Genomic DNA, 27,279 nt, shown 5'->3' on the forward strand with positions numbered 1-27,279 from the left:
CTTGGATCGTTCCGCTTCCCCTGCGCCCATCGGTGCGGCGTAAGTTTGAATTGTAATGCTTCTAATGCGCTCTAACGCTCAACGGGTGTAATAACACGTTTACAAGCCAAACGGTTCCCAGTTAGTCTTGCGCAGAAATATTTATCTCCATAGACATGTCATTCGAAGTAATTGTTTTCCGGCGAAACCCTGGATTCATCATACCACATGTCGACGATTTCACTTGTAGAACCAAGATATTTGTTTTCAGTAGGGTGTGTAAAATAGACAAAGCAGAAGAAAGGAGAAGGGGAAACTGCATTGTATGGAAACCATCGTATCTGAAACAACAGTTTAAGGAGACTAGGGACAAAATATGATAGAGATTGTCTGCAATCCAGCAAAGCGGTGGACCTATTTGCATGAGACGCACCCGCCATGGCCATGATAGGTGGTGATAACAAAGCTTCGGGATGCTTCGGTGTAATATTGTCCTCATTATTCATCAAAACAAACAAACAAAAAAGAACTTATCTTCCGCATTGAGAGAAATTTATTTTATTGATAGAGCTTGGGCATCATAATTATGTCCCCCACGCTTTCAAAGGGCAAGTACATTATGGACTTTGATTAAAATAAAAATTTAATCAAAATGGATATTGTTAATTCGAGAGTAAAGCGAGCTCATAGGAGTTATACAAGATGCATACCAATAACCGTTTAAGCAAACATTTTTGTTTGAACGACCCACTATTCCCTGCCATCTCCAACGTTATCGTAGCATTGACAGTTCAGTCTTTTTACTCACATACATGTTACTTTCATTATGGATAGATTAAAATCAAAAGCTCAATTTAAGCCGTATGGCGCTAGGTACACATCACCATTATCAGAATAGGTATAGATAAATCAATGATCTAAATGATTGTAATACACTTTCTCATTGCCATATTTTTCATACAGAAGAGCACATAATATGGTGTTTTACCCACTTGCGCCAAAGTGATCGGCGTGTACTCGTACGTGTTTGTTTATAACGAAAAGCACAGGCGTTTTAATACACTCATTACTCATTGGCCGAATTCACGAAGGTGATACAAATGAAACCATGGTTTAAACCATGGACAAAAACCATGGAGCGCCAAGTGTCGCATGGAATATTTCGTTACGAAATCAGTCATTTCGTCGATGATAATGATTATTTTGTAACAAATGACAACATTTTGTAACTAAATGAACAATATTTTTATTCGTCCACGAAATGATAATTTCGTTAACGAAACGGTCATTTTTGTTGACCAAATGACCAATTTCGTAACGAAATAATTTGTACGACACTTGGCGCTCCATGGTTTTTGTCCATGGTTTAAACCATGGTTTCATTTATAGTGGAAGTCATATTTCTCATTTGACTTTTAAACATCATAAATGTGTTTTTGATGATATTTGCCCCTATATCATATGGGAAATTACACATTCAAGGGTTATAAAGCTTCTCAAAGGGACACTTTTGAAACTCATGCCCTTTGAGGGTTTTTTTTTTAATAAAAATGTAGTGTTGATCAGTTCTTCATAAGATGAATACCTAGATGCAGGCAGTAATCTTCTGTAGGGCTCACACCCATAAATATTTCCCCATAGGGATGTGTGTTAAAAATCAAATTTCAAAAAATTTTGTAAAATAGCTGGGAGAAATGAGGTGTTTCAGCTTCACTAACCTGGATAAGTGAGATATACCCTTCCATCCATCAAATTTTCAGGGTGGATTCTTCAGTCCAAATTCTGTCCAGGGGTCCGCAAAGCCAGACTACGAGTTCTTGTCACTCAAAAAATCACCCATTTTCCGCACACGTACCCAATGAAATATAGTCCCCTCAAATTCCACCAGAAAAGCTCTTCCATCCAAAATGCAATTTGTAGAGGAATTCATACTCAATATCTACAGCTATTCATTTTTGGCCAAACTACATCATTGATTTTTAATTAATTTTTTTCATTTATTTTGGTATCTTTGGTACGAATTTGTGAAGGGGTCTGGGACATCCCATTGTATTTACGGGTGTGAGTCCTATACCACCTTCGTGAATTCGGGCCATTGTTTTCACAACGTTGATATTCTGCTTGTATAAATAAGCTCAACAACTCATGATTCATGTTCACTGGTCACCGCAATGAAGTGTGTCATCGCAATTGATTTTTGTGTAATCGCTATTCTTGGCAGGACACGAACGTCCCATATAGCTTGTTAGACTGACAGGCGACATCAACCGACCTCAACCATGGCGGAGCGGTGCTTTCGTCTGCTTCGCAGCGGTCCACGCAGTCTGCTCTCGAATCTCGCCCAACGAAGGATTCCTATCGCCTGCTCTGGGCCGAACTCAACCAGAGTGACCAGGACAGTGAGGCACGGTTCATCGTACTTTAATAGTGTCTACCCAGTTGACGATCAAACCATCATTAAGGAAGTAAGAATAGAGGTCACTTCCAGACTGCAACGATTCCTATATGATATCATACATGCATATCATGCAGTTGATAATTCAAAGAGATGGAAAGGGCTGCTATACTCTCGGAACGTAAACTTTCCCAAAGTACAAGCGGCCCCTATTCTGGCTAAATGCATGTTTGTTTGTTTGTTGTTGTTTTTTTCAACTCGCTTCAACTTTCCATGTATTATTTCCTAAATTTCATTAGTAACATGTTAAATTGTCATGTTTGAATATATCTGATAGCGCTTGATAGTGATGAAATGCGCCTTATATATATAATACAGACACGTTTTGTTGTGCCAGTCTGCCCTATGAAGGAACGAAATCGTAGCAAAGAAACACTGACAACAGTTGCGAATGGAAGAGAACCCCCCCCCCCCGGGCTTTTGTATAGTTCTGTATAATAGAAATGCACATATCCAGTGCTGTAGAATGAATAGATGGCATAGCTGATTAATGTTGAGGTTTATCCTCTCCTATCCATCCAACGTTCGGCATTAAAAAAAAGGTCTTAAAACAGACACGAAAAACTGACGAAACCCAGGCTCTCCGGAGTCCAGAGATTCCATACCCATACCACTCCGTCAAGAGCATGCAACGGCGTTCCGCGGCCTGTTCTGCTTCGTGTCTGTTTCAATCAGTTTTTTAAGAGAAAAAAAAAAAGATAAACACTTGGTTTTGGCATATCAATGTGTAAATTAAAGTTATACTGGTACTGGCTAGTTATTTCCCACTCACCAGTTTTAGTTGAATGCAATGACATTTATTTTTAGCAAATAAAATGCATAAAACTATATAGTATGTCCCCCCCCCCAAAAAAAAAAAAAAAAAATTACAGTCACATTTTCGCATTGATAACACCCAATATGATTTAACTGTCTAAATGTACTTCAGAGTCTTAAAATATAACCATCTTAGCTCTGTTTTGCAGAAAACCCCATTCAATTTAGATAAGCCGTCACAGAGAAATGTGGATTGTTGTAAAGCATGTCTTGAGTCTGATTCTTCCAAGTTTAGCACTTCGATGCTCATTTGTGTGAATACAATAGACAGAATTTGGAGGGAAGAGATTTCTGACATCCTCTACAAAACTCCTCATTTCTCTTTGACCAGTGAAGCAAATCGAATGGGGTTTCCTGTAAGATGTGGGCAATAAGTTATACACATTAGTGTAGTTTCTCTGAATTCTCTGAATTTGTATTTAGATTGATTCCCTGTTTTTAAAGATATCATTGCGAAAGGTTCCGTTGTATTTTTTTTTTTTTTTTTTTTGGGGGGGGGGGGGGCATACGGTACAAATAACAATAAGACTGATTTGAACGTTGCCGGGGGGGAGGGGGCGTCCTCTAGAAGAAAAGAACTCGTGGCGAATGTGCCCTTAACATGAGTCAATATATGAAGTGCATTATACAGACTTTTGATAGATGGAGATACGAAACAGAGATAGGACAAGGACAAAGTCAGAGACAAAAACAGAGACAAAGACAGGGACATACATACGGGCATTGACATTGATAATCATGGGCTTCGATCTGGCAATAACAAGAACAGCGGTTATAGAACAGAACAGATGTGTAGAACAGGGGGAGAGTGGAGGGGATCGAGAATAGAATTAGAAAACAGTCATCAGGCAGTAAAACAATTCATTTTTCCTGCAGATAGAGTGACAGGGAGGGAAAATTGTTATACTGATTCAAACAATAACAAACAAAAATATTCATTCATACTCCATACTGCGTGAACTGTGTCAACCTTGTAACCGAATCGTAAATTTGTCACGCATCCCGTGCGGGTATGTGCTATGCACTTTTCTGGATAGAGGGGAAGTTTCCATAATTATGTATTTCAACAGAATTACTCCCTACAGTATTCAATCATGGCGTCACTGAGTCTTTTTCTTTACTTTTCTTTTCTTTTACTCGCAGGGGCCAGAGAGAGTCAGGGTTACTAGGCGAAACGAAGAGCAGTATCTCCCTACCCAGCAGTACAGTGATGTCAGCACCATCTACGAGGGCTTCTATCGTGGAAAGAAATACTCAAGTACGATAATTACTGTGCCTTTGACTCAGCCGACTATACCAAAGGAGGACCGCGTCTTATTCCGTTATATGAATCAAATCAATTCTATTTCATTTCCATGGATTTTCATTTTGATCCATCACGTTCTTCTCCCACTTGCTTATAATGATTATACAGAAGGAGTTGGTGCTGTTGGAAATTCCTGAGAAGATTCCTATTCCTATTCAGTGTGCTCTGTTCGAACAGCTTCTACTTTGTCTGCACTAAAATTCCGTAATGGTTTTTGAAACCATAATGATATTTTTCACCTTTAGTTATGGTGGAGAAAGTATATCAATATCAAATGGAGATAGAAATTTCATGAGAAGGCGAATATGTACGGGTTTAACAGAGCAACGGTGGACCAGGAATATTATTGATTATTAATGTCCCTCCAACTTTTTTTTTTCTTAGACAATATCACCTTATGTTGTTCCATAGGCTCTCAGACACGATAAACATGTTGTTTAGGATGTCTAGACATATCATTATAATATAATCATGAAATATGCGTACTTAAATACATATAACTCATGCGTGCATCATGTGAGTCATTTTTTTTTTTTCAAATACGAGTCTTGTCTTAATGAAGTATACTCCTCTCTATTAACATCCTCAGATGATGGCCCCCTTCTCGGTTCTCGAACAGGTCCGGATAATTGTTACGAGTGGATGAGTTTTTCACAGGTATAAAACTAACGGTATATTCCAATCATTTGCAAAGAAAATATTTTGCTAGTGAGAGGTATTTATCAAGTGTGCTATAATCTTACACTTTCATGTTAAAAAAAAAGTTAACTTCCTCTGAGAACTTTTTTTCCCCCTCTAAAACATGGTATTGCAATAAAAAAACACTTTTCGTTAGAGGCAAGCCTGTACTGTATTCCCAATGAGGCCGTAGTATCAGCCCAGTCAAGCAATTCTTATGCTGGCGGTCTCCTGCTTCCTCGTTGAATCAAATGTACTGCTTTTTCTGATTTATATGCAACCATAAATGTTTTACAGTTATTTTATTATGCAAGTAGTATAAACTGCACTTTTGTATTGCTCCTTTGTCATTTGGTATATGTTTTATTCAAATCTATCACACCCATGTTAGGTCATAATTTATTTTGATTTGATTTGAGAAGCAAAATAAATAAGAACGAACAAACGAACGAACGAGCCTCAAATAACCGCATTGTCAGTCGAATCATTTTCATTTAATTCTCGCCTAGAGCAGATAGAAATAGGCTACGAGAGAAAAAAAAAAACAAGAAATGGTTAAATGCTTTGATGGAAGCCATGTTTGCCGATTTGATAACGATAAAATGATCACAGATATGCTATCATAACTTCACTTCATCATTATCGCAGTGCTATTAATTTCATTGCTCCATAAAGTATTTCCGCTAAATTCTATTCGCAGCTAGAAGAGAAAGCACGCCTCTTTGGAGCTGGTTTGATGTCCCTCGGTATTTTGCCCAACGGAGAATCTTTTGTTGGCATCTTTGCCACAAACAGAGCAGAGGTAAGTCAACATCTTATATGAGTGAGTGAAACTATGTATTATGACAAAGAGAGTCAAATAGAATTTGTCTCCACTCTAAAAAAAAAAAGAAAAAAAAAAGAGAGATTGAAATATTCGCGGTCGGCTCAACATTCTACAAATCGTTTATCTATCTTTCTTTTCTTGTCAAGATATAACCTTTAACACTACAACACCTCAGTAGTGGCGGCATGCAATTAACGCAAAAAAAGAGTCTGTTCATAAAATAATTATACTCGGATACGCTTAATAGACTTTACAGTTAGCAAATGCAGTCTTAATTTTGTTTTTTCATTTTGTTCTCTTATGTTGATTTGTTTGGAGATGTCTTTGATTGAGTATCCAGTTCTCTTTTTTTCACAAAACCCTTCCTTGTAAGGTGTATATAGCTATGTCCCTATAAACCAGCTGAGACACACCAAAACTGCGAAATGTTGAAGAATCCTCTTTGCCACGTTTTATCTGACTGAAGAAAAATTGGAGGAATTGATTGAAATGATTGTAATTTCGTCTGTGCATTGTTTAGTGGACAATTGCTGATTTCGCCTGCGTCTGTCACTCAATCGTCACCGTGCCTCTCTACACAAGTCTTGGCAGAGACGCCATCAAGTACATCGTCAATCAGAGTAAGCTTGCTTAGATACCTGATCAATTTAAAATTAAATCTTTGTCTCACTTCATTAGTCATGTTGGTCGGGTTGCATATCAGATGAGTTCTGATAATAACTCCTCAGCAGTATGCCTACGTTTCCAGATGAGCATATTACCAGTTATACTTATCATAATTGTCATTTCTAAATTACAGCAGTGGATCCGCCAGAGAATAAAGTGTATGATTTAACCCCTTTTTCGATAGAATGGAATCAATCATTACGCTATATGCCAAACAATAAATAGTGTTTTCATCAGTCGTGGTTCTAAAGTTGTACACAATTTAACATGAGTGAACTTTAATGAATTATTCATATCAGTTTTTCCGGTCTGTGCTTCTTATTCTTCTTTTCTTACTTTTGTCCATTATTAATCAACATTAATTCCATGTACACTACTTTCCAACCCAGCCAACATGTCTTTACTGATATGCGACACTATGCAAAAAGCTGAAACTGTGCTCGAAGAAAGCGCCGCTCTCCCGAGCCTAAAAACAGTAGTGGTGTGCGACCTTCCAGCTGACGGTACAGACGACACTCAACGCAGATTCGAAGCTGCGGGACTGAAGCTTTTATCCTTCAACGACGTGCTGTCTGCGGGGACTGCTAACCCGTGCGAACTGGTGGTGAGAGCATTGACTTCCGCACCTTGCTGTAGTAATTTTTGGAGGAAAAAAAAAACAAACAAACAAACACACACACACAATTTTGGGGTAATATCAAGTGAAATGACTTCTCAAAACACTATTCCCCGCCATATTTCATCGAATTGTCGAAAGAACTGGGTAAACCTAGCTCTTTGAATGCAAAACAATCTATATGGATGTTCATAGGAAATCTTTAACAGGCCTACTCTGCTGTAAAAGTGTGAATTCATTGCGTCACCTTTGCCCGTGGTCTAAACGATCTCGCACAAATCAAACTAGACTAGCTCTCTTCTTCTTTATCGTGAGCCGACATTTTTATTTGTCACTGTCATAATTAGCAACAACTAGTTCTTTATCGCTACCTTGACGGCCAATCGGATATTGTAGTCTTGTGTCCATTTTCCATTCGCAGATCCCCACACCAGCCACTCTGAATACAGTAGTCTACACAAGCGGAACAACCGGTAAGTTTTCATTTGTACTCTGCAGCAATGTGCGACTTAAACTGATTTATCCTTAACTGTACTTTAGAATTATCACAAAATATATGAAAGTTATGTGTGACCCGCCGGGACAAAAGGGGACAGGAGTCGGACACAGCTGAGCCGAAAAATACGCCTTACAAATCAGATTCACAAAATTAGTCGAAATCAATAAATTTCTCTGTTCGGCATAAATAATATGCAGTTTAAGTTTTTCTGCCTTTTGTCGATATTTAGCGACAAAATGATCCCAGCAAGGACCCTTCCCCCCAAAACAAACAAACAAACAATACAAAACAAACACACACACAGACACAGACAAACGATAGCAGTAATTTCTGTGCATGTCTTCGCAGGTTTCAAGAAGTTACAAACGAATCCGAAGCTTCATATTACCACCTTAACAAGACTCTTATTAGTAACAAGGAAAAGATTTATTCCCTTTGGTCACTCGGCTGGTTTTTTGCTAAGGTCCTGGTCACACATTAGTATATTAAAGAAAAGACCGGTCGCCAACCATTCTACGACCTCTGAAATCACTATAGTCGGCAGTTGGTTGTCACAGATCGGAAAAAATATTTTGAAAGTCCAATGGTTTGTCAGCAGTCGGCGTCCGGTTTTGGTTGGCTAGAGGTTTTCGATGCTGCATCAAAACCATCTGCTGACCAAACTGGTCGAGGAAAGTTGTTTCGTTTTGTTTTTTCTTGTTCTTCTTCTTCTTGTACTTAATTGGTCGTGGAAAGGTCGGAAACAGGTCGCCAAAATATTAAGGACTAATCTTCAGTGATTTCTGGTTCTTGGCATGAAGATTTTTGGTCGTCAACCAGTTGCCAACCATTTGCCCGTTTGCCGGCCAATTAAAGACTGAAAGCAGACTATTTTCCAAGTGGTCTCTGACCGGATTATATCTTTAACAATTACTATCAAAAACTTTTTTTTTTTCGAGAGAGAGAGAGCACTGTAGAGTATCTGCGTCCAAGTGCCGCGTCCATGTGCCGCCTCTATGTGCTATATAGGTACCATAAGTCTTCGATTCAGTCCACATTCATTCATGCACTGTTTCCCGATCACACAAAGCGATCCCTACAATGCAACGACAGGCTTCTTCTTCTTCTTCCTCCTTTATCTCGACTTTTATGGGAAGAACTATATTGACTCTTTATTGACAGTTAGTAGTACATCTGAGCAGTCCTACACATATTTAATCCTGGAGCAATTGTTGCCGATCACCGAACAAAAATCACCAAACAATGGGCGACCAATTTCTGATGGTCTTCGTCATAATCATAATAGTCGCTGACCAGTTGCTGATCATTTACAAACCTTACTACAAGCAGTTGCTAATTCAGCATTATCTTTTTGTTGTTGTAAAACATTTGCAAAATGCCCTCTCACATGTCGTCATATCGTTTGCAAACGGTGGTCTCCAGAAATTTTGGGTTGCTGGAGGTCGGCGACCAGTCTTGGTGTATGAGTGACCAGGCCCTACAGAAAGCAGAAAGCTCGCATATCACCAGATATCGAACACGCTGTGCATGTGTATCAAAACTGATGTGTTTTCCCCCTTTAATTGCAAATTTTTGATTGATCTTTTGAGCGCCGTTCTCTCTAAACTTTGACCATATGGCTGCAAAGACGCGAATCCACAGAGCTGTAATATGTACAGTTTCTGTGACTGTAATTTATTCTGATTACTAAAAGCTGCCGCCGATTGTATGGTCCGTTTCACATGGCAGCCCCTGGTAATAATTGTAAAGAAATTCACTGGAAAAACTAAAAAGCGACCGACGTTTTATGCGTACATTCGGTTTGTTACATGCTCCACTGAGAGGCAATTGTTGATGACCGCTTTGATAGATCAAAGATAGAATTTCTCCCCATCCGGTGCATGCTTTTCATTATGTACATTGGCATTCGGAAGATAGCATGCATGCTGACATGTGAAGTAGGTCGAACATTTATTGCCTGATGCGCTCTTCATCAAGCTGTAGGCCTATAAGGTATTTAATGAAAGTAATCAGACGGATGCCGCTATATGATTGTTTATGTTACTGCCACAGATATAATATGCGCACAGTAATGGGCCTATATGCAAGCGAAATGAATATCAATACCTTAACTTTGATTAGCTATCAATCAGCCAAATTACGGCACCCTGTAGAACCAGGGAGGTAGAAGATATCTCCCACCTCCCTGGTTGAACAATGATTATAACAAAAACGACAAGCTGAGGTAGTTTCCATTCGTGCTGACTTCTTGAATTACACGTATGATGACAATGAAGAGGAATTCAAGGTTTCCATGTTCACATATTATGTGAACTTTGAATTCCATTAGAATTATATGCTCTTTCACATTTATATGCAGTAAGTGATTTCTCATTTTCTCACATAATAGGTAGAAATCTGAAGCGCCATCTCAACCAATATTACACCATCCCTCTTTGAAGCTATTTTGCCTGGCCATTCTTGTTGCAAATCTTCTTCCTTTTTTTGTCATCTTTTGTTTTCCAGGTGTGCCAAAGGGGGTTCCACTCACCCATCGTCACTACATCGTTAACCATGCAAACATTCACTCTACCTTCGATGTAAGACTCAAGTTAGTTTATTATTGCCTCATGGATAGTTGGTCGTAACAGGAATGCATGTTCGACATGAGTGGATAGAAATACGTTTTACCATACATGCACTGACCATACGGTTACTATAAAGTAGACGCCTACCTATGTTTCGGCGTACGTTTTATAAGAATGTGGAATTAAGTCTAATTGCATGGCAGCCACAATGTCATAGCTCAATATTCTCTTTGCAGTATGTAATAATCTTGGGTTATTCATACGAATGTGGTGATCTGATTTGTATTAAATATGCAATAAATGATATGAAAGGACGCGAACCTCATAACATTTTTACAGGCAACAGCTTGATTCTTGTTGACGTCCTCTCATGCATTCACAGACACCCATCTTATGAGGATGTAGGATTAGATACGAACTTCATTAGGAATGAGATAGAAAGATGAAGAAAAGTTAACGAGAGAAAAGCCAAAGGGACACATTAAAAGTGTATCAAAAATAATATGCTGTAGGACCATAATGTTGTAACTGCATTGTGTCATTCTACTTCCTGTTTCCCCCGTCAGTATACCACGAGGCAACTCTACTGTCCTTTTCCATCCATGATAATTATATCTTGAGGATTTATTCTTTTCAGGTTGGCATATTTGCCACCCCTAAAGACGTACATCTGTCGTACCTCCCACTGGCCCACGTCTTTGAGCGTGCAACTCAGGTAAATTACGTAATGTAGCCTCTATTATGCAGACGTGTGTTGCATTTTTATCACTGTGAAGAAAAAAAAAAATAGGCCCTACCAGTTGAGATCTGTCATATCCAAATTTCATTCCAACTTTTCAGAGAAAAAAAAAATGTTCTGCATGACAGCAGGAACGTTTGCACAGAAATTCACACACGATAATATCAACCTAAAATTTCAATTTCAAGGATTTCAAACACCTAATGCATGTGAACTAGATTTCAGTATAACATTTTGAATGCATTGATTATCACAAATGGATGTATAGCTATAGTAACAATGTTTTCAAAGGAAATCGATTTGACTATATTATTAAACCGGCTGTTCAGTTGATTTTGAAGTTGCAATCTGAACATGAGTAAAACATCATGATTTTATCATCGACTGAGTAATGTCGACACGTTCCTTTCATGCAAACACTAAAAACAAACAAACAAACAGAAACAACGATAATACATCTACCTTTTCAAATTTCCCGGGTCTACTGCTTCATTGATATTAAACACGTTTGAAGGATTGATTTTGTTTCACTGAAGTAGATGTGTCCGATTAAACTTTATTTCGTTTGTAATGCACACAGTACCACTGCTTGATCCATGGAGTGCCCATGGGCTACTCTCGGGGAGATCCACTGCTCCTTCTCGATGACATACAGACGCTCAAACCAACTTTTCTCTTTGGTGTACCCAGGGTATACAACAAGATATATCACGAGGTAGGTATCACATGATTTTTGTTCCATACTGCATTCATATTTTGTGAGTGTCTGTGTGAGTAAGCCTATGTGGTGTGCATGTATGCGCATGCGCTGTGTGTGTATAAGATGAAATAAACGTAATTTTGAATATTGAATCCTCCATACATGGAGTCTTATGAACATATTTTATGAATACAACGATATATACATACCTAATAACACATATATACATATCGGAGACAATGTAGATCCTCGATTTTTTAAACCATTTTTTGCTCAAACTTGAATGTTGATACTCTATTTTTTACATCAAAAAATAACATTGCTGTTTTATTGGACACGCATTTGGGAATTACTATTTGAAAACAATTATATCTCTTCAACTTTTTTTTTACGTGATCGGTCGGTACTCCACGTATTGGTAGATTCTGTTACGACCAAAATCACTCTGAGAATGATCGCACAAAAGAAACAATCAACTAATGTTCTGGCGGTTTATTAACAGTGATATTGTGGGTACAGACTCGTAATCGGTTTTCACATCAGTACAATAATGATCACTAAAACAGTTATAAATCGGTAGTGGAATCACTTACACGTATTAAGTAATCCTTTGAATATGTCCAGATATGATGTTCGATGCACAGATGAATGATCCATGACGCACCAATGAATGATTCCTCCGACGTAATTCCAGAGGCACAGGTTGCATTAATCCACAGTATAAATCTGCGGTAAAATCCACGATATATGTCCACGGTATAATGTGCAGAATCCAAACATTATGATGACCACGTCCAGTTGATGCGTTGAATGATGATTCACTTAATAATGTCCAGCTAGGAATCCAGCCCGTCACAGCTTTGCCGTAACAATGTCCGTTGACACTAAAATATGGAGTCTATCTCCAATGTAGGCAAATTAATTCTCCGCAGGCAAAATGTCTCGCAGGCCGTATCTCCACAAACGTAACAGGTCAGTAGGTAATACAGGACTGACTATAACAAGTCGCTTCAGAGCCAGAAGTGACGTAACTCTCAGAGTAGAGGTGTTGGGTACTCTGCCTACCTCAGAATTTCTCCGGCTTATATACTATCCATTCACCCCTTTCTTGAACATTCTGTTCCTATAATTTTCTCCAACCTGGGGCGACATACCTGAACATACTAGCAAGTCCAAGTTCCAGGAATCCTGGATGACTCACTGCCTAACTATGTGCATAACATCATTGCCAAAATTAACTACCAATCACATTGGGCTATACAGGGACAGTGCCTCACTCAGCCAAATATGTAATCACTTCCTAGAATTTTCTGGAATGGGTTAAATCATTCTAGACTGAGTGAGCTATAATGTATTTCCTGTCACATGCATACATGTATACTGTAGCTACATTGTATACCACGTAGAAAATTCTCCACTGATCTGGTCAGCCTGTATGTACTATATCTATATCATAAAGAATGTTCTCCATTAATCTGGTCAACCTATGTGTACATACACATTAAAACAACCATGCATACAGCCTTGATACATGTACATAACTACTTGTGTGTACATTTTGTGACAATTCATGATGTCAGTAAATCAAGAGCATAATAAATCTTCTACTTTCCTCCTTTTACTACAAGACATGACCGTCTCTATTCCATTACTTTTGAAGGTGATGTTGAGTCTTTCAAATGTCAGCCCAGTGAAACGCGCCTTGTTCAACTTTGCCTATCAACAAAAGCTGAAACAATTGAAGAGGTGAGTCTCTGAAGAAGATTTTAACCGTAATTTTCCAAGCACGCGTGAAAACCCATTTTTCGACACACACACACAAGAAAAGAAAGAAAAACACACATACCCAAACCTATCCATAGAAAATGTAAGGATAATCTTTAATATGTAGGCATTACACTTGACTCTACTATGACATATAGGAAAAACATAATTATTTCAAAAGTTATTGGTCAAATGCCTCGCACGTGCATGATATGATATATTGAATTACGAGAGTCAATTCTTTTAAATTTGTATTATACTATGATTTTACCTCATATGTTGTATTGTAACATTATTTGGGGAAATTGTGCCAATTATCTACTTAAACGTATTTATGTTCTTCAAAAACGTGCAATCAGAATTATTACAAAATCTCAACCCTTAACTCATACACAGCCCATTTTTAAAAAGTTTAGGTTATTAACAGTGTATGATATTAATAAATTTGCTGTTTGTATTTTTATGTACTCTTATCTTAATAATATTTTCCCCAAATTTCTCGGTAATTATTTTACTTTTACTCAGGCTAGAAATACATACAATACTCGGCAATTTTATCATTTGTATATCCCAAATTATAGATATAATCACTCCAGACGAACAATATGTTATGCTGGTCCTTCTTTATGGAATGCTTTGCCAAATGACTTAAAGTGTATCCACAGTTTGAATTTATTTAAGAAAAGATACAAAATACATTTATTAAGTCAATAATTTTTCTGCTTTTGTATGATTTTTAATCAAATTATTATGTATAAGGATTAACATATTATGCTAACTTGCCTTGTTGTTTTGTTTCTTGTCAGTTTTGTACTTTGTAATGTCTTCTGTTTAAGTTTTTATGATGTGTGTTTTGTCTTGTCAATGTATAATTGAATGTATATTTCTTGGGGATTGACCTTGAAAGGCTGGTTTAAGCCTATGTTGATTCCTCCACTTCTCTTGATATAACGCCTATGTTTTTTATGTTTTTTGTTGGGTTTTTTTTTTGCCTTTATGATGTCCTTTGTATGCTGTCATGTACAATGTAATTGCCTCTTTTATCAGATTTGTGGAAATAAATTGAATTGAATTGAATTGAATTGAATTTATGTCATGTATAAAACCGACAGAAGAATTTTTATGTTGCCACGACTTTACCTTCCATTGATTAATGCAGTACATCATTTGTAAATAAGCTATGTAACACACCCATAAGAATAAGATTAAAAAAGAAACTCAGAATAAGTATGCACGAATAATTTTGATAAAAGGATTGTCTTATATCTCACAACTTAATTGGCCAACCCCGCGGGATAAAATCAAGGAAACAAATACGTAGACACGTGGACATCGCTTCTTGGTTTGTGCTGTGTGTAATGCTATATGTTACACCATAATGCCCAAGATGAAAAGCCACTTCGTGTCCAATATAACATCACTGGACAAAGGTGAACACTCACACTCAGGGATGAACAGAGTTTGTTTTAAATTTGGTTGAGAGTACTTGATCGTTCTGCACAACTTACGAGAGAGAGAGAGGGATAGAGAGAGAGATCACCACATGAAAGGACAGCCACGCCTATGGCATAACAGAGTTATTATTTTTTTTTTTAAAGTTACCTCCAAGTGTCGAGATCCTAAGTCAAACTTCGATCATTTTTCTTCCAGAGGAGTACAAAGGAGAGACACAGTATGGGACAAACTCGTGTTCAAAAAGATTCAGGTGAGAGACGATTTGAGAAAAAAAGTAGAAAAAAGTAACAAGTTTTAATGTGTTGCATGTTTCGTCTTTCACATCGCAGGCCTTCAGTCTAATCCATCATAATATTTTATATTGATGAAAAACAGGTCATATCTTGCTAGAAGTTAGATATTGTTACACAACATCTACATAAATTAAGAAAAAAAAAAACCCGGGAATCCTTACTCTTCGTTTATAGCACACTGTCTTGTGTAAATGCTGGAATACAAATCGTGCTGTTTGAGTGATGCAGGATGTCGGTGGTTTCTTGAACCTTTAAGCTGAGAGAGATTATCAAGCAATCTTTAGTGAAATAACTGTGAAAATTCTGTGCTTAAAAGATCCGACAAAACATTGTCAGAGTAAAGTATTTAAATGGTAATGAAATCTGGTAGCAAGATGGCAACAACATGCCACAATCTGATCTTCAAAACAAGAGTTCTCTACCGATAAGGATCGGTATTCACCTTCACTGGAGTACTTAAATCACGTTCTCTCTCTCTCTCTCTCTCTCTTCTGAAAGCAAACATATGTACATTTATTTTGAATCCGAACAGGACATCTTCGGAGGCAGAATACGATTGTTATTCTCCGGGGCAGCGCCCATCTCGGCTGAAGTCTCCACCTTCTATCGTGCGACAATGGGCTGTGTGGTAAGTTGTATAGCCGCTCAATCATAGCTTGCGAAAATTAGATTTTTAATTTCGATTCAATTTTCAATTCCATTATACTTTGTTTCCATCAAACAAAAAAGTAATGTACACAAAGTATTCATTGATCAGCTCACATTGTTGAGCAATTAAAACAAAGATGTAGCAGACATGAAATATAATACAAAATACATGTACGGATAACGGGAAAGCAAGGATTTCAGCCTCAATGGATTAACCTCTTAGGAACTGAAGATTCCGCACGTAATGGCCATCCATGGTTCCCTAGAAGATACAGCAACATTACTCTCATTTCGACAACTTTATGAATTACCTAAAATAGCTATTTGTCTATTATAAGTAAAGTTTATTTGAAAGCCTATTGAGACTTTACAGAGAAAACGGTTTGTCACAGAAGTAATTCTGGCATACCTTTGCTGATCTTTGACCTCTTTCAAATTACGTAATTATATATTCTAATATTCTATACAACACAATAAAAATAGTAAAGCGTAAAACTATAAAAATGCAGATGGGCGGTTTCGGGCAGTTCAGTTACTAATGGGTGTGTGTTGTTGTTGTTGTTTTTTTCAGACATAAGGTTTACGTACATCTCCACTTGTAACTGACAAGACGCAATATTCTTTATCCCGTGATATTTTTTTTTTCGAATTGTTTGATTAATTTTCAGTTTTTCGAGGGGTATGGACAGACGGAGACAACGAGCTGTATCACTCATACCATTGACACGGATACGACTGCAGGTCACGTGGGCATTCCTGGCGCTGATATGCAGATTAAGCTAGTGGATGTACCTGAACTGAACTACTTATCAACGGAAGACGTGGGTGAGGTACAGATTTCACCATTTGTCACACTTGTAACATTATACACATTGCTGTAAACTTAAATATACAGTCATATCATAAATTATATCAGGGTTTCTCAGCAACGAGATGACGTATACATAGCGTGTTTGGTCTCCAGCTCCAAAAACGTATAACTTGTCTAGTTCATGATCATGGAAGTGAGAAAATAATAATTCAGTTTTGGCAGGGAACGATATGGTTTATACATAAACATGTAAATATATAGTTGCATATACATTTACATATTATATATTATATTCATACATACACATATACATACATACATACATACATACATACATGCATATACGCGATATATATTTGCGTACGTAAATGGACATGGGTTTTACTATAGCATAGTATTTTGTAGGGAAGGGCCCTGGGGTTGATAGAATTATTTCCTTGTCCATGTGCATTGCAAAGTATAGTCTCAACGTTGGCTTTCCCAGGTCTGTGTGAAAGGCAGTAATGTCTTTGACGGCTACTTCAAGGAGCCAGAGAAGACGAAGGAGGCGTTTGACGAGGATGGCTGGCTCCACACGGGAGACATCGGTCGCTGGAATAAGGTACGAAACGCGTCCATCTCGTGGTTGAGATGGAGCACGGCTTCTTAGTCGTCATGGGCGTGTTCGTTGACTGGCTAATGTGCTTATTATGCTCAACTCGTGAGAAGACAAATTACAGCAAATCCATTACTTTTCTTTCTACTTTGCACTGCTCCAGTGTTCGTTAATGGTTTTTGTGTGATAAAGATGCCTGCAGATGAATTTTAGGTAGTATATTATCTGAATAGGTCAAAATGTTAATGGCAACTTTGAAAGCAAGCGACTCTAAAATTCGTTCATTAAGCACCTTTCGAAAGAGAAAAATAGGAGCATCCGTGTATTTCGACACGCACGATCACAAACTACAGAGCAATAGAGCAAAATAGAGCAATATCACATGGGATTACTTCAAGGTTGGAAAGATTTGTGAAGCCCAAGTAAAAGTATTTAAAAAAAGAGTTTCACTTTATACAGTTTTCAGTCACTGATCCTGCCTTCTATCTGTTACCAGAATGGGACGCTGTCGATTATCGACCGCAAGAAGCAAATCTTCAAGCTATCGCAAGGAGTCTACGTGACACCAGAGAAGGTGGAAAATGTGTACATCCGACTACCTCTTGTCATGCAGATCTTCATCTACGGAGACAGTTTACAGGCGAGTGGTAGTATACTTAACTTGTGTTTCTTCGGAAAAGAAAGAAGGATAGAAGTTTCCTCACATTCTTACATTTACTGATTGAATGATCAAATTTAGTCATGTATTTTCCTTCATTTATACGTTTACTTCAGCACCTTAACGGTGCAAAAAGCTGTCACTGATCCACGTGAAACAAAATTTTGGATAGGTGCAAGGTATCAAATGCGAAATATGTATTGTGATGGGTGCAGATACAGTGGGCACGTGATGGGATGACTTCGTTGAATGGGACGGCATGAATTCTCTCAATGAAAACTTTTCAGAAACTGCCTACTTCAGTGCAACGTTCTCGCGCTCTTGTGCTGCAGTGCCACGCATGATATGTTTGTCTGATTACCGAACCTTTACTTGCCTCGTTTTCAACATGACCGGAACAGAGATCACTTAAGTTTATTGTGTGGCTCTTGAGCGATAACAAACGGGACATAAAGAGCCACGGAGTAGATTAGGTCTACCAACCAACCAAGAATAGGACATTCACCTCTCTGTTTTTTCCCCACTGATTATTGTAACACATGATAATTTTGATGATTCATTTTCTTCTTAATAATCCCGGAGTAGCCTCATGTCATTGGGATAGTCGTACCTGATCCGACAGCCTTAAAGAAAATCGCCGAGGGTAAAGGTGTGACGGGATCATACGAAGATCTGTGTAAGAGCGAGGTAAGAACCAGGAATCTTGCAGTTCACGATAATAAATAATGACTACACAGCACTGCCGATGAGAAAGCACGAGTTTTGTCAAACTCTGAACAATTTTAATCTGTCATGATATTGTTTTGTTCGATTCAATTTTTCGTCCGTACGCAGATAATGACCAATACTGTTCTCAAGATTCTGCAGAAACATGGTAAAGATGACGGTCTTCAGGGATTTGAACAGGTACACACGATTTTTTTTTTCTTTATAATTTGTCACGATGTTTACCGGTATAGTTTATGCATCTCTTAAATGTACCATTTCCCATCCCGATAATTTGAAACTTTAATGAAATTTATGGACGAAGAAAAATATACTTTGAGCATACACAAACAATAACTTAATCAAGTCATGTCTAGATCGGGCTCTCGTGAAGGTTCGTTCATCCGAAAATTTTCTTACAATGTCGTATTGTTTAGACAATCATTTCTGAGGCCATTGTCCTCGTCAAGCGTTTGCTTTTGATGACGATCTCCTGAATTTCTGTACGTCAAGAGTTGGTTAATTTGTCTTTGAACAACAGATATACGGAACCTATGTTTGCATACATGTATGCATAAAATAATTTGTTTGTTTTCATTTTGCATTGTGTCAGAAATAAAAAAAAATTGGATATTTGAATTAATCATTTATTTGTTGTAACTGTCAGATTCAAATTATACTGGGCTCAATTAGTTCGTTCAATCAACTTTGTATTTCATTTATGTATGAGAAAGAAATTCAGAAATAAAATCAAAATCAAATCAAATCAATCAAAAGTACGGTGAGTACTAACGAACCTTCGGAATAACGCACATTATTTTCGGATTAACCTCGTAACTAACGAACCTTCGAAATTACTAATCTTCGGAATAACGAACCTTCGTGATAAGGAACTGTAACCGTTCGTTATAAAATTTAATCAAACATTACACCAAGAAAATGCATTGTTCAAAACGTTCGTGCCATCAGTCCGCGGTATTTTATGTATATAGTCTCACAAATTTCATTTCGCGCCTCTGTTCTGCAGACCCAATTACTCCAAGTTCAAATACAGTTATAGTGATAATAAGATTATTGTTATCTTACTCTTCTGTCACTCAAGGTGCAGGCCATCGCACTCCACCCGGAACAATTCAGTGAGCAAAACGGGCTGTTGACCCCGACCCTCAAGTCAAGAAGAACGGAACTGAAGAAATATTTCCAGGATGAGCTGGACCGACTTAACCAGAACTTGGAAAGATCATAAGTCTAAGATATCATGCCCGGAATTCAGTTAAAGAACTTGCGTAAATGAAATATCGTGAGGTTCTTTATAGAGACTGTGTCAGCTGAACGTGTTGCCATTTGCGATCCTTACAGTCTTTACAATACCAAGTTAAAATGTTGACAGATTTGTTTTGATCTGTTGTGTGGCTGTGTGTGTGTGTGTGTATGTATGTATGTATGTGGCACGTGCGTGTGTGTGTGTGTGTGTGTGTGTGCCTCAAAGTCTCGTTGATCTTCACAACCTTTGGTGATTGCAATCTCTTCATAAAATATATGTATACCCGTGTGCGCCCTTGTTGTATCTTGGAAAATTGCCTGGCGTAACATACTGATGACTGAACCTGTTGTATTCACATGAGCCTTAACACGAAATCACGAAATATGTGAGGACATATTATACTGTACATAGGCACACAACAGCATTAGTTATGCAGAACATTTTGACAGAGTGACAAACACAAAAGTTATTTCTTATACTCGATACTATATTTGTCAAATTTTGGCATATAAAGCTCAAGTCAAAAAGACATTGAATGTCCTCGTTTTTCTTTTTGATGTTACGTAAAATGTGGCTAGCAAGAAACAAAACAAAACAGAGGAAAAATTAAGTGATTGAAACCTTTTCCACTCAACGTGGTCAGTTACCGGTAAATATCTGCCTTGGGAGTCTTCTTCATTATGTCTAAGTGACAAATGTGGCGGCGAATATTAATCATTCCAAATGGCGTAGAATACTTTTTCAAATACTCTTTAGTATACTTTTCTGGATATAACAAATTGAAAGCATACGCACACAGAAATGATTTTACTTGTAGATACTGTGCCCCCCCCCCCCCAAAAAAAAAAAATAATAAATAAATAAAAAATAAAAAATAAAATAAAATAAAAATAGTTTCCTACAGAAGATAGAGTAGTCCGGACTTTTTTTTTTTTTTTTTTTTTTAAAGCAAATGGTGTATAATACTGCGATTTCGCTAGAAATTTGATCCGTATGTAGCCATTGATTGGCGATATTGAAAACGATAGCCGTGAAATGAATTAAAGTAAACTTGACACTGTTTTATGTATTGCTTTTACGACAATTTCATGAAGTAAGACGGTTGTATATCATGTTCTCTTGCTCTCTGGGTCGTAAGAATGATGTGTATTGAGGTCGTGATGTGGCTTCACGAGTGTGATAAGTTCAGCTAGCGTGACTTTATTGTAACGTTTTGTACATGTGGTTGGAAATAATCAGGTTGTAGAATAGATTTGTATTAGCGCTTCTTCTATGAAATTGCAATGTGTGCAATTCAACCTTTTGATAGCGATCGTAGAGAAAGAGAGAAAGAAACACGTAGCTCAGGTCAAAATGTCTGGGCACTATGTATTCAAAAACATTACTGATGGTTTATGCAGGGTAAAGTCAACTCACTGGAGGACAGCCATAGAATTTTTTTCCAAGTTTTCAGGAAGTTGTGTAAATTAGAAGCAAAGTACTGACGAATACAATGAAGAACATAATATACGATACGGCATTAATCATTCAAGTCAGCCAGACATTTTCATTAGGAATTTTCTCTACGGATCCTTGATACACAACGAATAACATCTTATTTTGATGAGGTTGATAATTGACAAGATTTTTTTTTCAAAGATTTGCTATTCTTTAAACTCTGTTCATGCAAATTAACAAGTGGAGTTAACCTCTCCACAAAGAAACGGAACAGCTCGATTGTCGTTTTTATTTCATATTCGGATTGCTAAATGTCCTCTACAAGAAGTCTTGTTAGTTATTTTGTATCCATACAGACTGTTCGTATGTACTGGAAAATAGTATGATGCTTCACGTGTTTAGATCTTTATATCGTACGATTTGTGTAATCCGCCAGCTCGATGCACACATAAACACACACACACACACACACACAAACACAGTCACACACAAACACACTCACACACAAACAAACAAACAAACATTGATTACGTGGCAGTTCATTGAAAATCATCTCATGATTTATAGGGTGATTATCAAAGCATGCAGGGCATATAATAAGATCAATTCAGTGGAATACATGCACAAATGAATACGTAGGTAAATTAGAAGTATAATAAAATGAAAGGAAATGTGTTGATAAGACAACAAATATAAATGCTTTGCAATAGGACACCGCTATGGATGGATCTTGACAAAAATTAACTGCTATAGGATACAGTACTGAACAAAAAAGCAAATATAAAATAAAACAGTAATAATAATGATAATAACAGTAATAGTAGTAGAAGCAGTAGGCGTAGTAGTAGTAGAAGTAGTAGTAGTAGTAGTAGTAGTAGTAGTAGTAGTAGTAGTAATGACAATAACAACAACAATGATATCAATAGATAATTACAGCACAACGCTTGTAATCGATCAATCTATTGTGACCAATTCTAAGGCGCAGAGGGGCATAGAGCGAACTTTTATACAGTTTGTATAGGGGAGGAAAGGACAAAGGAGAGATATAGAAATATATATTTTCTGTTTTCGTACATTGAGGTACTTTATTTTCCATCTAACGTCACGTAAATCATTTTACAATCGCATCATCCAAAAATAACCCAAATACACTCAACATAATCATTTTGACAGAAAAACATAAACAAAAGGTACACCAATGAAACCAACCGAAATAGTTACGCATTTTTCTTAATCCGCTTTCATCAAATCTTGCCTGGTTGCGCTTCAAAATGATGTAGAGTGTTAATTCCGCTTTCAAATCTTCAACAAAATGATATACATTGAACAAGCAATTATTTTCTTCATTACGTTCTTCACGTTCATTACGTTCTACACATGATACATGCACTTCATCACCGTATAATATATATATATATATATGTATATATATATATATATATATATATATATATATATATATATATATGTATATCTTTGAATGCATAGAATCAATATATTGAAGGTTAGTTAAGTATGATTTTACACCGAGGTTGATTTTGTTAATATGTTGTTATTGTCATTATAGATTCTGAAGAAGGGCAATATGTAGCCCGAAAGCTTAATTGAAGTGGTGCTATACTCAACGTCACAGCCACGTCTCTCGTGCAATTTTTACTGACACTATATATATATATATATATATATATATATATATATATATATATATATATGTGTGTGTGTGTGTGTGTGTGTGTGTATGTGTGTGTGTGTGTGTGTGTGTGTATGTGTGTGTGTGCCTGTGTGTGTTTATGATTTTAAGTATACATAAACAAATAAATACTTAAACCGAACATGTGTAACTTCGGATTCTTTTTGAATATGTTTCCATGGATTCTGCTGATCGGATTCTCAGTAAAAGAGCACTCCAGAGAGACGGGCAGGCAGATAAAAGTCTTATCTCCGAGAGTTAAGATCTTCTCTACGATATTCCCTGATAGCTCCACTACTTCATACTTGTGACTTTTGTCTGCTCTATTTTTATATCACGAGATAGACTAATGTATAGGAGGCGGCGATATGGCCACCAAACCCCTTGTTTGATTATACTTTAAACACTAAGGTCAAAATATGTCTACGGTATATATAGCACATGGCGAAGAATGTATGAGATGTCAATAGATACTGAATGGGCAAATTAATTATCATGATTTTTATGACTGAGGATATAGAGCTCAATTCTACCGTGCAGTCACAAGGGATTAAAACTCATGCAATATGAATACTGACAGCGTGAGCAGCTGATGAGTGCGGGTAAAATGAAGCTATCATTTTTAATGACGCGGTACTTTAGGTATTATCAATCTATGACAATGATGCCTTATATGAAAATCAATTCTTTCGAAATAAGAACAGATCGGGCATAAAACCTTATTGGCTTAATATTGATAAGTCGTCAAACTCAAATAACTGTAAAAATAAAGGGCTGTCAGGAAGTCATGTAAAAGTGATGTTTGATTAAGCTCTAATTATCAAGTTTTCATTTTCACTATCTATGATTTAAAAATAGTTTGATTTTCAAGTAGTACTATATTTATCTGCAGTTTGTTTGCTGTATAGTGCACCCAGATAACTTCGCCTCTTAAAATAACCATGATATGCATATTATGTTTATGGTTTGTTTGTTTTTACAAGGGTAAAGATATCGCTTCTTCCCTCGTTAATTTCATAACTAAACCTTTTCACAGTTGTCCCGAGTTAGGCATGTTTGATGTTTAGCTCAATTCAATTCAATTCAATTCAATTCAATTCAATTCAATTCAATTCAATAAAGGTTTTATTCAATCATGTGGCTGAATTGCACATGTTTACAAAGAAAAGATACAATCATGATTATTAATTCATATAAAACAACAAGAAAATTGAATCTCCTACAAAATACACTTAACTAAAACTGAAAATATTAATTTAAACTTAAACATTGAAAAGCTTAAGATATACAAAAATAATCACTAAAATAATTATCACTATTAATGATAGTTGTAGAGAAATAGTCTGTATATTATCATTTCCGCTCCTTAGCCAGGAAACAATTCTGAGAGGGTCAGACGACTTTGTCTTTTTTTTCGTCCAGCGCCCCAATTGAAGTTAGAGCAACTTATAAATATAGTGCAGATTCTGCGCAGATGAAGATGTGATTTGTGAACATCAAGACCTGTTTCTACATCTTGACACACTGCAACAAACCTTGATTTCATTTTTTTTTCTATAAACGAAATGAATTCATTCTAAAAACTTCGTAATCTGATGTTAATATGCCTCTTGAGCAACATTACTTCACTCATACAATCCACTCACAGATATCCGTTTGACTTTGTCAATGCTAACAAAATCGTCATGGTTACAGTACTACGACTGAATAGTAACTGTTGTATGTATCCATATATGCATGAATGATAGATTAGAGTGTTTATGCATGTCTCTTTGTATTTACTCCTGTGTATTGTCCTCTGGATCTACCTTCCCTTCTCTTCCATCATCTTGTCATATATTGTTGGTTTTGTATGTTGATCCTGTGCTGATAGATGCATAATTCTTTGTGTGATATATCTCGACTGACATTGTCAATCCAACACGTTTACTTTGACGCATAATGATATCATTGATTAAGTGATCGATTAACCCTTGAAAGTTCTCCACCCAGGTAGATAATTATGCAAACGTGATGTCGACGGTTTTTAAAAAGTTTTTTACTCAGACTGTGTCCACGCACTATCGTTCAATTACAAAGTCTTGTAAAAAAAAAAAAAGAAATGCTGTTATGAAAACCAAAACAATTAAGGAATGAAACAACGGAAATATGATTAAAAAGCATTGTGTGTGTGTGTTTTTAGATGCCCTTAATAACTACAAATCTTGTCGGAGGCTTGCCCTACCTAGCAACAACTAAGTGAATTCTGCCCACGGAACTTTATTGGAGGTAGCAGGTGAATGAAATGACTCGTTTTTAAGGCTGTAGGAAAATAAGCATGCATGAATTGTAATACATCACAGAAACGGTCTATTCTCCCGTCAAAGCCAAATGACATGCTATCCTCATTCCATGAACAAGTTTGCCTAAAGTCAATTTAAAAGGGTCTCCATAGATAACTTGCATAACCCGGTGTTGGCATGGTACTTCACCTGTCACTCAGGGAAATGCGTGCCTATGTTTACTCTTATTACAAACGATAGATGATTTCCAAATGAGCAGCACTATACCTGGAAGACAAATAGGGTGCACGTCACGAGCCCGACACCCGTGGGTCATCCAGCCCACGAGTTACACAGCCCACGAGTCATACAGCCAACGAGGTAGTAGTGAAGAGCCAGCGTGGACAGGGTGTGTGCAGGGAATGTACGTATGAACTAGACCCATGAGCTCGACATCAAGTAAAATCGGTCCATGACCTATACGGTCCACCAGCTCGACACTATAAGCTAATAAGGCCCATGAGCCCGACACTTGTCTAGGCAAACAAGGCCCACGCCCGAGATCGACATTGGCAAAAAGGCTTATTGTACGCAGTGTCGCATTCGTGGGCCTTATTTGCCTAGTGTCGAGTTCGTGGACTGTATGACTCATGGGCTGTATGACTTGTGGCCTTTATGACTCATGGACCTTTTTTTTTTCAATATAGAGCTCCTGGACTGTAAAACTCGTTGGTGTCGAGCTCGTGGGATGACACCTACAAATCGAATAGAACGCACAAACTCCGTATGAACATATACCATCCATCATTTAAAACAGCAATGACAGGATACCCCCTGACTTATAAATCACACTTGAAAATTTTTCAGAGTCATTTCATTGCCTTGTTTTGATTGATGTATTCATACAAATTACTTCTGCTCTGTCTGAAAACATCCTGTCAAGCAGAAAATGATAAGAGATAGACTTTCGTGTCCGGATCACTTTTCCGAAGATATAGACCACCGTCCAAGGAACAAAAGAACAAAAAGTCGTACCTCGTGCCTTCCACCATTGCTGCATCATTTGATCAGGGAGGTGAAAAGCCAGGGAGGTGGGAAGCTTCCCGTCTCCCTGATTGGATGCAACAATGGGAGGATGTCACCTGCTTAGTATATGGCTTTCAGCAAGATACCCTTTTTGATCAGACTTGAAATGTTCATGACGACGACGTTAAGAAATATGATCATGATAAAAAGAAAATTGTAGCGACAACGATGAGAGTGCATGTCACCGTGAAAATAATAATTGTAGCAGTGATAAGTGAATGATTATGATAATCATATTATGATCAACACAGACATACAAGTTTATGGAATCAAACTTCGCTGGTATATTAAATCCTTTTAGTTTGCAACTCAAATTTTCAACTTGTTTTCCATCCGCGTCAATCACTATAATATCTATATGAAAAAACGTGACTGGAGATAAGGTTCTTTCAGATGCTAATCGCTTCAAACTATATCACCAAGCCGTTCGTAAGTATTTTGACCCTTCCTCTACCTCCCGTCGCGGCTATAACCTCCGGTTGCAAAGTTCAAGCACGAGGTACATGTGGCCGTTTGATTTGGGACGACGCAAAGGTGAACAAACTTTATAGCTGATTTTGCGCTCCACGAGTAATTCTAATGAATAAAAAAAAAAAAAAAAAAAAACTAAGATGATGCGAAGTGTTTAATGATGCATGGGTGTAACTTCAAGAAATGGGTGTTTGGATACAACCTTTATCTTGAACTGACTGTCTGAGATTCGCCACGTGTACAGTGATTGATGCAGACATTATGTTTTGATACACATTTTGGTAGCGTTGGATG

The 27,279-nt window shown here is 37.3% G+C and overlaps 1 protein-coding gene across 1 annotated transcript; it reads left to right on the forward strand.

Moving 5' to 3' along the window:
• Positions 1–2,258: 2,258 nt before the first annotated feature.
• Positions 2,259–20,022, forward strand: LOC140228811 (long-chain-fatty-acid--CoA ligase 5-like). Its single transcript, XM_072309085.1, has 19 exons — positions 2,259–2,444; positions 4,394–4,508; positions 5,146–5,213; positions 5,935–6,036; positions 6,581–6,680; positions 7,116–7,330; positions 7,764–7,815; positions 10,347–10,420; positions 11,046–11,123; positions 11,728–11,862; positions 13,508–13,593; positions 15,262–15,316; positions 15,892–15,987; positions 16,676–16,837; positions 17,303–17,419; positions 17,910–18,053; positions 18,657–18,758; positions 18,906–18,977; positions 19,879–20,022. Exons 1-19 carry the CDS (start codon positions 2,259–2,261, stop codon positions 20,020–20,022), a joined length of 2,103 nt encoding a protein of 700 aa, XP_072165186.1.
• The last annotated feature ends 7,257 nt before the right edge of the window (positions 20,023–27,279 follow it).

This window comes from Diadema setosum, chromosome 5 (genome assembly GCF_964275005.1).
Source record: "Diadema setosum chromosome 5, eeDiaSeto1, whole genome shotgun sequence".
Taxonomy (NCBI): domain Eukaryota; kingdom Metazoa; phylum Echinodermata; class Echinoidea; order Diadematoida; family Diadematidae; genus Diadema; species Diadema setosum.